Source organism: Nematostella vectensis, chromosome 10 (genome assembly GCF_932526225.1).
Source record: "Nematostella vectensis chromosome 10, jaNemVect1.1, whole genome shotgun sequence".
Lineage (NCBI taxonomy): Eukaryota > Metazoa > Cnidaria > Anthozoa > Actiniaria > Edwardsiidae > Nematostella > Nematostella vectensis.
Window position 1 is genome coordinate 9,496,579 of NC_064043.1, and position 14,868 is coordinate 9,511,446.

The 14,868-nt window shown below is 42.0% G+C and overlaps 1 protein-coding gene across 1 annotated transcript in view; it reads right to left on the minus strand.

Moving 5' to 3' along the window:
• LOC5502574 (ATP-binding cassette sub-family C member 5) overlaps positions 1 to 14,868 on the minus strand; it is a 38,471-nt gene that overhangs the window by 5,630 nt on the left and 17,973 nt on the right. The window contains exons 10-24 of the mRNA XM_032370858.2: positions 14,180 to 14,278; positions 13,652 to 13,742; positions 12,847 to 12,989; positions 12,183 to 12,314; positions 11,564 to 11,628; positions 11,423 to 11,495; positions 10,587 to 10,664; positions 10,024 to 10,149; positions 8,761 to 8,850; positions 7,909 to 8,287; positions 7,513 to 7,596; positions 6,739 to 6,842; positions 5,676 to 6,392; positions 5,013 to 5,195; positions 4,229 to 4,415 (exon numbers count right to left, since the gene is read on the minus strand). Of these exons, the coding sequence (XP_032226749.1) occupies positions 4,229 to 4,415; positions 5,013 to 5,195; positions 5,676 to 6,392; positions 6,739 to 6,842; positions 7,513 to 7,596; positions 7,909 to 8,287; positions 8,761 to 8,850; positions 10,024 to 10,149; positions 10,587 to 10,664; positions 11,423 to 11,495; positions 11,564 to 11,628; positions 12,183 to 12,314; positions 12,847 to 12,989; positions 13,652 to 13,742; positions 14,180 to 14,278 (2,551 nt within the window). The remainder of the gene's footprint in view (positions 1 to 4,228; positions 4,416 to 5,012; positions 5,196 to 5,675; positions 6,393 to 6,738; positions 6,843 to 7,512; positions 7,597 to 7,908; positions 8,288 to 8,760; positions 8,851 to 10,023; positions 10,150 to 10,586; positions 10,665 to 11,422; positions 11,496 to 11,563; positions 11,629 to 12,182; positions 12,315 to 12,846; positions 12,990 to 13,651; positions 13,743 to 14,179; positions 14,279 to 14,868) is intronic.

Here is a 14,868-nt window from a genome sequence, read left to right on the forward strand (position 1 = left end):
ATTAGTTTTACGAAAATGTATAGATATTCAATGCAATTATCTTTTTTTTCTTTCTGTCCTTTGTTGGCCAAGTGTTAGTTCGAGATGTGATCACGACGTTAGAGTGGTTTTCAAAAACCCGTGAAATACTATTTAGTTTATTTAGTACTAATACACTGTAATGTCTTTGTACCTTTTGTTCTGGCTTGACTATTACACTTAAACAACTACATTTTGTTGCACGGGATCTTGAAAACCACTCTATTTTTCAGTCATATGTTCGGCCGGAAGTAATCGTGGAGTGATTGTTTTTAGACAGGATTGTTGCAATATTATTGGTTCACGGGTCTTTGTTTAATCCAAATAGCTGAGATACGAGGTGTGAAATAGCGCACTCGACCAGCATAAAAGTCGACAGAAAATTGTAAAACGCAGTCTACTTCAGAGTACAATAAATCCAAGTTCAACACACCGCAGTCAAGAGCTAATACACGACATCTGTTGTGTACTTTGGCAAGTCTAAATAAGGCCTACGAAGTACTTGAGTAGAAAGGGCGTGGTAACTAACCACAAGGCTGTGAGATTCACCATCATGCAAGTGTTTTTCATTTAGAGAGGTTTTCAAAAACCCGTGAAGTACTATCTAGTTTATTTAGTACTAATACACTGTAATGTCTTTGTTCTCTTTTGTTCTGGCTTGACTATTACACTTTAAGAATCCCATTTTAGCACTGGATTTTGAAAACCACTCTATCAGGGGAATAATTGGGTTGGGATGTTTGGCGACTTCTTTCTTTAAAGAATTTTTTTAAGGAATTGCTCCTGTTTAGGATATTTTAGAGCATTCTCTCATCTTCGCTCCCGAGGACATATGGAAAGAATAAAGGCTCGCAGCCGAGGAGGATATGTTGTCTTGCGCAATCGCAGTACCACGAAAAGAAGGCATTGAAACACTTCATCAAATACAAAATGGCAAATTTCAATTCAAGACATTTGAACACTTTGTTTCCGAACAAAGAACAATTTTAATTAAGTTTATCATTATTACTTTGTATCATTTCTATACAATTTCCTCTATTCTCTCCTTAATCTCTACAATCAAGATCAGTCTATCTTTTTTCTCTAGAGATGAGCCAACCAACACAAGCCCTGAATCTTTAAATCTCTGTACAAATTTCTCCAAATGACGACATCTTGTGTTTGACGGTAGCGAAGTATGACGTGGTGTATTGTTGAAAGAGCTCTACCCTACTCTCTTGATGTTCTTTCAACCACTGCCTTCCGCGCATTACATCTCATCCTTTTTAAAATATCTATGTATTCTTCTCTGAACATAGGGTTCATTATACCGTAAATAACAGGGTTGATAACAGAGGAAAAAACAGCTAGCCAAGAGTAGAAAAAATAAACTTCTCGCGGGCAAGAAAAGGTACCGCGAGTAAAATCAATTATGTCGATGATCAATATAGGTGTCCAGCAAAGAAAAAATACAACTACGGTCAAAAACAGAGTTCTAGTGATTTTGATATCCTGAATGTTTGGCCCAGAGATGGAATTATTGTAGTTTTGCTGAATGGCATCAACTCTAAGCTGGTGTCTACGAATCGTTCGAAAAATCATATAGTAACACAATGTTATAACGCACATCGGAATAAAGACATTCGCGTACACGATTGTTGTACTTGGTTTAAGTGTTTGATGCTGCGAACACATGATTTTCCCCGGGTGAAAAATGTATCTCTCTCCGCTAGCGAGGTACTGGGCTGGTCCAATCGAAGCCAACACCCAAGTTCCACATATCAGGATCTTTGTGCGCTTTGGAGTGAACAACATTCGATAATAGTTCGCGCGCACCACTCGGAAATAACGATTGATCGCAGTTGTGGCCATCAATAGCAATGAAGCGCTGACAAGAAATAGAACAAAAAACCCGTAAAACTGACACACAAAGTCAGGATATGGCGATTTTCCGGACACTTAAAACGCATTGCCGATAAGCACGGCAGCAGTCAGCAGCGAAACGTCCGAAACAGCGATCGCTCCAATAAACAGGTAAATCATTTTAGCTTCGCCTTTTTTCTTGTTTATTATCCACAGAACTACGAGGTTACCGAGTAAACCAGCAAGCAAGAGGATGTCGAAAGATAGAAACTCGAGTGCAACACGGCCCTTCCCTCTAGAGCTAAACTCTTCTTGTAGTATTCTCAAGCTGACCTCATAAGACGACAAATTCATTTCTCTTCCTTTTTTTTCCTTCGCTCTGGTGTAGGAATGATGGAAATGACAGGAATGCCGCGCGTACCTTTCGATGACTTTTTGGAAATGAGTGCTTTGCTTAAGTATTCTTACTGAATACGGTTTCAGATAATTGCAAGAACGCAGCGTCCGTTTATTTAGATAGCTCGATTTCTCTTTAAAAATATGAATGTTTTAATAACTCTGCGAACCAGATGTTAATTTTATGAAATCACTTTAAATTATAGGAAGGAATTATAGGAACAATAACAATAGATACTTTTTACACATAGGAAGCTGCTCTGCTTTGAAGTTACCAAATTTGCCTGAATTGTATCTGTCCAGAATGATCAGTTAACTCGAAAAAAAGGTTGCACATTAGTATTCACAATATGTCGTATTACAGTAAAGAGTGGGTATCCCGCTGTGCATGATGATATAGAGCGAGGAAATAACCATTGCTTGAATCAAATTCCCATAGCAACGACACAAAATGTTTACACAAGAATATTGCAATATATTTTGCCTTTGGCAGTTTATCTACTAATCATTTCAAAACAGTAATATAAATAGCCTTTCAAAAGTATTTTCTAATCGCATTTTGAGGGGCATCCAATCGATGCAGGTTGCTTGGTGCGACTAATGTGCGATCAAACGTGAGGGCCCAGTAAACTCATTTCGTTTCTTCTAATATTAAAAGAGAATTCATAGTTATTGAGTTATTTACGTTCAAAACTAATGAGAGTTCCAAACTAGAATAAATTAACAAAATAACGAAATAGTAACTGAGATTCTATAAATTCTACACCCCATAAAAATATCAAGGATAGACAACTGTTACGAGGTTTTGGGTGGTTCTTTTATGGTATTGGAGGTAGCCGGGGATCGTACACGCTGAGCAAGGGTTGACCGTCTTCTTTGTTCTTTATTGCACTGCTTGAGTGTTTACAAATGTTAGAGCTACCACTGGCTAGCGGGAGATTGGCTGTACGAAGGCAAGTACTTTCGGAAGGTAGTGAAGGAACATCTCTTTCCCGGAAAGTCGACGAAGCCAACTATAGAGAGTCCTGACTAAACCAACCTAGAGCACTGCCGTGTAGTGTCCTCGCAACAGTTACAGCACAATCCTAGAGCTAGTTACTATGCTGCTCAATTTATACTTATCTCATTAATAAACTGGTCAAACTGGTTTTAAGGATGATGTAAGAATAGAAGATCGGGTCATCAACGATGAAATAATAAATTCCTTCGATAGAAATACCAAGAGCAGTATAAAAGGAATAGTTTGACTATAGTAATATGCAAAATTAAGTAATGCAACAGCGGTAAGATTAAGGATAAAAGTAATCGTTAAACTGTTATTTTAGCCTGGCAAATATAAAACCTGTTTTGCTAAACAGTAACTACGCATGCTTAGTCAAACAATGAAGAGATCCACGTAAAGCAAATAAGTGAAATGTCGAATGGAAAGTGAAAGTAAATATTTGACGTGTCGGAAACGACTTTTGCATAGATTAACAATTCCTTCATAACACAACCACCCTCCGAAAATTACCAGTCCTTGATTTCTAAACACCCTAAAATACCAAAGTAAAGTTTTTAAAAACAACAATAAAACATTCTGACGGCGAAGTTACTGGCGAATCCGTTCTATCGCAACCCGCGTTTTCAAAACTTCTGTTCCGTCAGTAAAACCATTCTGAGCAAATCAGTGTCTCGCTTTGTGCACTTCCCTGGCTATCCTCTGGATGAAAACCAGACAGTGTCGCGACAGAAAGCCAGGCAACTGCACTAGGCGAGAGATGGCAAGAATCTGATTGGCTTACTATAATTTGACTGATGGAACAGAAAATCCCAAAAGACAAAGACAAAATCGATGTTTTGAACATGCGGCGTCAAGATACAATGGATTCGACAGTAATTCAAAAGACTCCTAACATCCAAGAACAACACCGTATTCAGTTAAAACAGACCACCACCACCCCTTCCAGAGACTATAAATAGGTTTTCTTACCCAAAGTGGAGATATCGATGTTGTCAATCTTGATGGAACCTCCTGAAAGCTCTACCAGCCTCCACAGAACCACTCCGACCGACGACTTCCCTGAGCCTGTCCGGCCAACAATACCTATCTTCTCTTGCGGGCGGACGAAGCCAGTAAGGTTGTCAAGAACTAAGGGTAGGCCGGACCGATAGCGCATCTGAGAGGGGGGGACGATTTGTCAGTCTCGTTCAGTCTCGTTGTTAAGACCTATTTTCACTTACTTACTTTTACTCGCATTAATTTCTCACACGCGCGTAAGCTTTTGCGTCTCCTTCGCGTTAATCTTCATACGCGCGTAAGCTCTTGCGTCTTCGCGTTAATTTTCACACGTACGTAAGCTCTTGCGTCTCCTTCGCGTTGATTTTCACACGCGCGTAAGCTCTTGCGTCTCCTTCGCGTTAATTTTCACACGCGCATAAGCTCTTATGTCTACGCTCCCCCCCCCCCCCCCCCCTTTTGAATGAAGATAGTGGAAACTCGGCAGGTACCATATAGTCACAAATATGGTCCCTCCCTCGTTCTGGCCCCAGAACCTCGCACGTTTTTCTCAGTTACTGACAAGCCGAGCTAGGTAGCGACTAGCCCAAGAATGTTCATGGACATATTAGTCGTATGTTAGCAAGGCAAGCTAGCCATCGTTTGAGGATCTGGGACCAGAAGTGTGGTTTGAAGAGCGTCTTGATCTACGCCCGCAGTGGACTTATTTAAGTGGGCTTTATCAAAGTTTGACATTTGTGTTAGTTCCGACACCTACCTTGACCTGATTAAATACAATGGTTCCCTCCTGAGGCCACTCGTCTTTCGTCTTAGTCTCGGGAATTTCCGCAGGCGCTTCGGACGGTACCGACGTGATGTAATAATTGATTCGCTCGACGCTCGTGAAGCGCGACTCCGTCTCGGCCGCCATTCGCACCGTGAATTGGAACAAACCCGTGATCTACGCAAAAGATAAGAACATCAGAAACATCACAAGTGTTGACGTCATGCACACGCGAACAGGTTCGACGCAAAACTATAGTATTGATTATCCGCACGGAGGCGGCCTCATTTGTAATTGCACTACATTTAAGAGGCCTCAATTTCTGAACCCTGTCATAGTCAACTCAATAATATCACCTTTATTTTATTCTTTAAAAGCAGAGTAACAATTTCACTTGAAACGAAGTAATATCTGCATAATAGTGACCGCGAGCGCTGAATGGAGCTTGTCTCTTTAATGAAGGTGTTGGAATGGAGATGGTCACTTAAGTAAAGGTGTAAATATATTGTGTTAAGCTGACCAATATTTCTGATTTTAAAAAATGGAAGTGGTCACCGTATAATTGTGCAAAATACAATGTTTAGCTGAATAAGGTGTACAATGCAGTGTGACCAATATTTCGGGTGAGCCGATAGACGAGCTACGAGAGCACCTTACCCTGATAGCGTAAGACAGAGCCAGACCTGCGAAAGCTTCCGTCAGCACCCCCTTTGTGGTAACCACTAGCAACGCTGTCACGGTCGTTATAACAACGGTAATGATGTCGAGCCTAACAGACAACCATCGATTGGATACGAAGTACATGAAAAACGGCAGGGTGTTTAAATCAATCAGCGAGCTGAACCGGGCGTTGAAGTCGGCCATTTTGTCGAATGCGTGTAGGGTCGAGAGGCCTTGTACGGTTGCTGTGAGATGTGAGAAGATCGGAGACCTGGTTATTCCGTCCAGCCTCTTCAACTCCCTCACGGAGCGACGGAAGTAGGAGTTAAGCACGAAGAAGAAGATCATGAGTGGGACGACCGCGATGAGGAAGTACGGGAACATTGCGGAGACGAGACCAAGCGCGATGAAAATCCGTAGAACGTTCTGCATGAAACTCTCTAGCGTCCATGGCAATTGCGCGTCCACCTCATCGAGATCTTTAGAGAAGCGATTAAGGATGCGACCTGTCGGCGTCACGTCAAAGAAACTCATTGTCCCTGACATTACTTTCTTGAAACAGAGATCGTGCAGTTTCGATGATGCCTTGAGCGTGAACTTGACAAACATGAAGGTCTTCAGAAGGAGCCCAAACAAAAAAACCAGAGCGCAAACTCCATACACCATCATATAGTAGTTGTTAATGTCGCCATCTTCATGCTCTATGATTCCAGTCTATGAGAAATAAATGAGGAATAACCTTAGTTATGCGGTTATTATAGTAGTTATATAGCCTGTGTACAGGATATTTGTCGTCTCCTTGGCCACTAGGAATCCCCCCCCCCCTTCTTTACGTATGTTTGTCTCTCTTCTAAAAGTCAGGATAAATATAAATAAATGAATTAAAAATGAATAAAAAAGTGACTGACCGACCGACCGACCGACCGACCGACCGACCGACCGACCGACCGACCGACCGACCGACCGACCGACCGACCGACCGACCGACCGACCGACTGACTGATCAGTCAGTCAGTCGAGCATCGTCGAGTCAACAAGTGTTCTTGTGAGAAAATGGTACCTTATTTCCAGCATCAAGCCAGTAGCCGAGCCACGAATCCACAAATGTTTGTAGCAGGAGACAAGCGAGCATGAAGAGGACAAGCATGAAGGAGATGCAAACACCTAAGGCATTTATCAAACAGGATTAGTAAAGAGATATTGGATTTATAAGGGGAGGTGGCAAAGATTTAGGCAGAGGGGATGCAGGCAACTTACACATTCATGTAAGCAATACAATCAAAGATGCGTGCAGAACTATTGAGCAATATCACATTATGGAAGTCTGAAGAGCTGGCTAGTATTGAAAAGTTATAACACAAACTTTTAAAAAAAGACACCGGCATGAAAGTTCTCATACCGTCAGCACTGCTTTGCTTGTTTTAAAAACAGGTCTTTACATGTGAAAATTTGGAATGAAAAAAACAAGGCAGCTGTAAACCTTACAAAGATTTGCTCGCGGGCTCAAACCACACAGGCTGGAAATATCTGAAAATATCAATTTCACCCGGCCAACCCACGCGAAAAATTCATTCGTTCACAGACACGGGAAATGAGGCGATCATTAGTCCAGGTCCTTTCATTATTTTCGACCCATCATCACGACAAGAAACTCGGCGTCACGGGAAACCCTAGACCCCGGCTCAGCCATCCTTTGTGACAGTCACCAGTCACGCTTCCTTTGTTCATCGGAAGCGTGACTGACACAAAGGAAGGCTGCGCGGGAGACTAGGGACAACCGGAAAACCACAGGAAGCCCAAATCGCACGCCATGAACAAGGTTGAGCAAACATACCTCCCGCGGATTTCATATAGTTGACGTAGGTGGAGAGCCTAACCGCACCCTCTTGGCGTTCCTCGACTTCTGTCAACTTCCCGGCTAAAAAATTCAAACAATCTTTATTAGTGATTTTTTTGGCCGAGAATCGAGAGTCAAATAAGAAGCGACAAGAGAACAATTTTTTTTAAAAGCTTTAAACATTCTTAAATATACAAGATTCAGCCTTATCGCCCATCCATGTTTTTCAATTTTCTGGTATCATTTTCAGGCGACAAAATATGGCAAGAAGAACGCCCCTCTTATACAAAAGGAACATTTTAAAACCTTGGCGTTGGCCCAGTTCATGCTTCATGCGCAAACAATTTGCGCAACTGGTGCCGCAGTCCCTTTAACTGAAACCTCTTTGCTAACCTTCTTCTCTGCTTTTGGGAACATCCGTGTCTTCAGGTGGCGCCTTCATGGGCATCCCTTCCCCCGCGCTATGACGGCTTTTGTGAGATTCTGATTTGCTAGCTTGGCGCTTGAAAGGCTCAAGCGACTCGCTCCGAAAACTTGCGCGCGGGCTCCCTGTGTCGATGCCGGACGTTTTGCTCCTCGTGCTCTTACTGATAGTGAGCTGCCTCTCGAACAGTTGCTGAATCTCGTCCGCCGAACAACTTGAGAGATTGGTCTCGGAACGTGCTCGAGATTCCGATGAATCTCCGTAAAGTTCGGATTCTGCTCGGCGCGCTTCGTCTTCGAGCTCTTCTTCGACTTCTTGAAGAAACTGCCTGATGAGTGTGGAGAATTCCTGGTGAGGGAAACATTAAGCGATTTTTTTAGCTGTCAAATATGGGAAAAGGGCCTTAAGGTAGAAGGGAGAAGAAACTGCCTGAAGAGTGTGGAGAATACCTGGTGAGGGAACACATAGAGGAGTCTGGTTAACTGTCAAACGTGGGAAAAGGGGCTGAAAGGTGTTGAAAATAGGATTAGGAAGTAGCAAAGAGGGATGAGGAGTAGTGTAGCTCTGGAGCGAGAGAAGCGAGAGAGCCCAAGGGCTCGGAGTAAGACGCGCTGAGAGGGGGTTGTTTTCTTCTTATTGAGTAAGAACACGGCCTGTGCGTGTGTGTGTGGGGGGGGGGGGAAGGGGGGACAGCGTTCTGGGAAAGAAAACCTTCGGGAAAAGGTAGTAGTTTATATACTTGATGTTTTTAAGAGGAGGGTTATATGGAGTAGCGTACGGGAAAATGCTGGCATAAAGTAACCACAGGAAATACTCCTCACCTTCTTATCTTGAATTAACTGGATGTACGTGCCTCGTTCCGCGATCCTTCCATTATTCATGTACAACACTTGATCGCATTGACTCAAGTACTACAACAAAAATTCTCTCTTAAACACTTGAACCCCGCTAACTCGAGCCTTTGTAAAAAAAATAATAATAATCACTAAAAGTTTCTCATCAGAAATCAGTTGTGAAAGGCACAGAAAAGCAAAGTTCAAGAACAAAAAACTTGTGCGATTATTGTTAGTAAGCACTGTCACTGAGGGTGGTCACTGTCAAAGGGTTTATAGCGTCCCCAGTGTTTTTTTTTTTTTACATCCCTTCGATTAGGCGAGTGTAGTGCAACTTGAGGAGACTGGAAACACGTAACGCCAAATTAGAATTTGCATAAGCTCGGAAAACAATTTTCAAAAGAAATAAAAAAGGGTCGAGTTATCGGGAATTCGAATCGAACTAAAATATATATTATATAGGTTGGTCATACAGAAGGCTGGTCATTAGAGAGGGTGGTCAATAGTGAGAGTGTTCATGCATAAGACTGGTCATATAAGAGGTTGGTCATGCATAAGACTGGTCGTATGAGAGGTCGGTTATGGGTAAGAGTGGTCATATGAGAGGTTGGTTATGGGTGAGAGTTGTAATATGAGAGGTTGGTTATGGATAAGAGTGGTCATATGAGAGGTTGGTCATGCATAAGACTGGTCATATGAGAGGTTGGTTATGGGTGAGACTGGTCAATGAGAGGTTGGATATGGGTGAGACTGGTCATATAAGAGGTTGGTTATGGGTAAGAGTGGTCATATGTGAGGTTGGTTATGGGTGAGAGTTGTAATATGGGAGGTTGGTTATAAATAAAACTGGTCATATAAGAGGTTGAATATGGGTGAGACTGGTCATATGAGAGGTTGGTTATGGGTGAGAGTGGTCATATAAGAGGTTGGTTATAAATAAAACTGGTCATATGAGAGGTTGCTAATCCATAAGACTGGTCATATGAGAGGTTGGTAATGGGTGAGAGTGGTCATATGAGAAGTTGGTTATAAATTAAACTGGTCATATGAGAGGTTGGTAATCCATTAGACTGGTCATATGAGAGGTGTTGTGTATATCGTGTGTGAGAGTGGTTATATGTTTCAATGATCATACATGATAGGTTTGAATAAGATGGTGCCAGCAGGATTTTCGGACCTTCTTAATCCCTACGGATCAGTTGCTTTTCTTAATCTGCAGTTGATTTGTAGCAAAGCGGACTGCATCTTTACCTGCAGTTGATGTGTAGCAAATAGGACTGATTTTCCCCACAGCGACCCCTTGATGCAGTGCTTGAAGATGTGTTGTCCCACGTGCGCATCAACCGCGCTTAGCGGGTCGTCCAAGAGATACAGGTCCTAATAGTACAATAAAAGTATACCTTATTACTTGAGTATTATACGGACCTTAGACCTTACTGAAAAAAATTCGGTAAAATAATCTATTTTCTGATCCTTGTTATATGTAGGTCCTAGCCCATAGGACCTTATAGCAAACAAAATTATGGATAAAGCCTGCTATTTTTTTTTGTAGCAAAGCTGCCCATTTACGATGGTTTTTATCAGCATAGAGTTTAAAGTGCAGTAGGTAATGGCTAAGCGCAGGTGCCCCTCCCCCTCAGAAGCATACAGTGCAGGTGCGTTACCCTCCCCTCCCTTCTCCGTAGACTTTATTTTCAGCCATCGCTAGGCCTCATTTGCTCTCGGATTGTGGGCTCACAGAAACGAGCTGGAAATCGAGCCTACCCCCTCCAGGTCACGCGCCTTTCGACTTTGCTGCCTGGTCAGTGGTTTACCTTATCTGCGTACAGCGCACGCGCAAGGCTAATCCTCTGCTTTTGTCCACCGCTCAAGTTAATCCCGCGTTCACCAATCTGCAATAGAGAGCACGGCCTTGTTAAGGACTTTCACTCAGCCCTCATTTCATAATGTTTACTTTTAATAATACGGTTACTTGCAATACAGTTTTATTATCCTTCATCCATAACACTTTGCAGCCTGGGTTTTACGAAATACCATGGGATAATAAAAATTAATGTTTAAATGGCAGTATATTTTAAATGAGGTATTTTTTAAATGTATTTTGCCGATTTTCCTCCACCAAGGAAAAGAAGAAAATTATCTTAAAAAATATCTTCGGTGGAATATCGCAAAATCCAGGTTCCGCAGTGTACTGAATTTATTTTAGTCGCAGAAAAAAAATGGACGCTTTTAACAATAAAATGAATATAAAATGCTATGATTTCTTTAAATCACATAATACCCCATACTGTCCCGTGTATTCCATCTCAAAGGCGAACCACCTCTAACATAAATAAAATGTAACGTCGTGGTAATCTATGGTCATCCTGGTTCTCGAAGTTATTTTTTTTTAGAATGTGTGTCAGTGCAATCTGCAAATGGCAGTAAAACCGAAATGTGATTATGGGTAGTATATATCTATAAGAGTATAAAGGTGCTGAATGAACTCCAGCGATCGACAGCCCTTTATTGATCGTTTGACTTTATATTCTCCTGCATTCCGTAGAAATATAATGAGCCAAATGGATCGTAAAACAAACATTTGCCAAACGACATTTGCTCTTTGCATTGACAATGTTCTTTGGAAGAGGTTTTACTTATTTAACATCACCTCAGTTTGGTCTCCATTTGGCAGAATTTCAAAGTCCTTCGTCAAACTGCACGCAAAACACGCCGCCTTATACCTGCAGACCAGACGTATACGTCAGTTCTTGTTTTTTTTAAATATTATTAGCAAAGAAGTACGTTTTACCTGGACTCATTGAAGGGAAGTCCAAGAAGGATGTTATCCTTGGCTGTCGCATTCATGATCCACGCCTACAAGAACAGCATTCAAAAAGTGGAACATATGTCACGTGAAATTTACGCCCTACACCTTGTAAGAAAAAGATGACAGATTACAAGAAAAACAAGGCCAAATACGTCTTATAAACTTCTCGCCATTTAGGAGGAATTGGTGGACTTTGAGGCCCTTGGTGTAAACAAAACCCCTAGACTTTGACAAATACCCTAATACCCTAATACACAAGTAGGATAAAGTTTTCTGTGATGGTCTGGGCTCCCTGTGTACATTTACAAGCCTTCCTGTGAACAGCTTTCGGGTTGCCTGTGTATTTGGTACTGGGCTCATTGTTTTATTGTAACTCTCCCTGTGTTCATGTTACCGAGCTCCCTGTGTATATGATTGTACGGGGTCCCTGTGTGTATAATTCTGGGTTCCCTGTGTACATAGCACCAGACTCTGTATGTGTATAATACTGGGTTTCCTGTGTATACGACACCAAATTCCCTGTCTTTATGATGCCGGACCCCCTGTGTGTAAGGTCCTAGGCTTATTGTTTTATTTTTCTCGGGTTCCCTGTGTTACTGACCTGTTGTGAGACGTAAGCGATAGATCCCCCGATTCCCACGCGTCCCTTGGTCTTGCGCATCTGTGATAGGATACACTGCAACAGCGAGCTCTTACCGCTGCCCACACTACCGCAGATTCCGATCAGGCTTCCCTGTAAAATAGCACCAGAAAATCGTTCACACGTCTATCTTTATTGTGGAAATATCAAAATGGCACAGCTGATCGTCTCGTTCCAAGGATAGCACTGAAAACCGAAAGACAGATAGTCTTCAGTATCGCAAGGTTATACCATGGCCCTTTGGCTCTAAAATGAAGGAACTTTATTGACAAAATACCATATTAAAAGAGAAATTAACAGCGGCTATAATCACCCGATGAACGGAATCATTATTCGTAATATTGAATCACTCTTTTAGCTATGCCTTTAAAAATTTAGAAACGTGTCGAATAAGAAAAGGGAAAAATATAAAATCACATAAAAAAATGAAATCGCAACAAGCAAAAAATGAGTATAAAGACATCAGACCAGTCCGGCAACGGAAGAACCGATCAAGCAAACGTTGGCTAACAGGGTCCCTTAAATTCTATAGGAATGATATATCAAGCAACCGAACTGGTGCTAAAAAAATGGCTAGTTAGTTTTAAAGTCAGTTAAAAGCTCCCCGTTAATTTCGTGTACTGACCTTTTTGACCTCCAGATCAATGTCGAATAACGAGGGGACTAGTTTCGTCTTCACGGGCAGTATGGGACCCCCCCGACCTGGCGGACACCTCCTCCCCCCTGGGGGACCTTTGCCCATTGGCTTGGTTTTGGAGTTCGCCTCAACTGAAAATCAACAGGAAAGGGGCGGAATGAGTTGGTAGTTCTAGGTATTATTGATTATAATAGTAACTAAAATTACACCGAACGCCTTGGGCTTTCCATTTCCTCTGGCTGCTGTTACAAATCTACAATAAAGTGGGAACCACAGATCCTGAAGTGCAAGAGTAATTAACTGCAAAGGCCACACCTGCCAACGTGCCTGAATAAAAACCTATTTGCATAACGCTGGCGTCCTCATAACATTCTTTAAAATCACCGCTTGTACTGGGTAATCGAGTGGTTTGATTATGGCAGTAGCAGAGGCGGATACAGGGGAGTTGGATTGGTCCGAGGGACGGGATATACTGTTTTTGTGATTTCGCCTGCTTGACTTTGCTGAAGCGAAATATCCAATTTAGCGTGAAGTATTGTTAGATCTATGTGACCTACCAAGAACCACTGGATCAGTAATAAGCCGTCTATCCGGCCATGATCCACCCCCTATTTTAAAACCCTGGACCCGCCCCTGAGAAGCAAGCGGTAGCCAGGATATGCCAAGAGGGTTTGCAGTCATATATGCGTATGCAAAAGTCTTAGATTTGGTGATAAGCCTGTCTTTTCGGTAGTCGAATGGGGTATATGCCTGCGTCATACTGTAGTACGCGTCTGAGTGGCCGAATAACAACCTTTGGTCTCGGGCTGTACATTGCCGTTTTCCTCTGCAACAATTGCCCCATTCTCTGCTGCTTTGTTCTTCTTGTCTTGTTCTGATTCAACCTACAAGCAGCGCGAGAAAGGGAGGTGTCAAACAGAAGTGCGGGGTCACAAGTTATATACTTATTTGTGGAGCATAATAACAAGCCGACGACAAGAACAACCAGATGGTACAGCAGTTTTAAAAGATATTTTTTTTTCCTTAGCAGCATATTATGCGGGCAAGGAAGGAGGATGAAATGATAATTATACAACACATTAGAAGAAAACAAGCTCTGATTGGTCGAGAGGAGTTCTGCAGCCGTCGTTGCTAGGCAACCCAATACAACGATCACTTGTAAAAGAGCTAAGAAATACTTGCGTCTCGGCGGGAAATTGGAATAAAAAAATGGACACGGCGATGCAGTCTGTCCATTAAACCCATCTTATGCAGTCTTCCCGTTAAACCCGTCTGATGCAGTCTGTCCATTAAACCCATCTGATTTATATAAAAGGCTTACTTTGTCCCACGAGAAGTCGCAGTGTTCAATGCTCAGCGCGACGTTTGAGTTGCTCGGTTTGTCCAGGAATGGTGACAGTTCCTCCATTTGCATCAAGCTCTAAAAAATCAATCCATCAATTAATCATCATCATTCTCGAGAAACATACAATCAATCACCATTCTCTACAAACATGCAACAATCATCAATCCCTACAAACATACAATCAATCATCATTATCTACAAACATACAATCGATCATCAAACTCTATAAGCACACAAAAGGGCAATCTCTTAATTCAATTTTCGTAAGCATGATAAGGGTGATAAGTTGACTCAGGTAAGTGTGGTGCCAGTTTTAGCACGTTACCTGCTCTGAATAAAACATTGTCTTACCTTGACTCAGTCAAGGGGATGTGCTAGTTTTATCACGTTACCTGCTCTTAATAAATCATTGTCTTACCTTGACTCAGTTAAGGGCGGTGCTATTTTTATCACGTTACCTGCTCTTAATAAATTATTGTCTTACCTTGACTCAGTCAAGGGCGGTGGTAGTTTTATCACGTTACCTGCTCTTAATAAATCATTGTCTTACCTTTACTGAGTTATGGGCGGTGGTAGTTTTATCACGTTACCTGTTCTTAAAAAATCATTTTCTTACCTTGACTCAGTCAAGGGCGGTGCTAGTTTTATCACGTTATCTGCTCTTA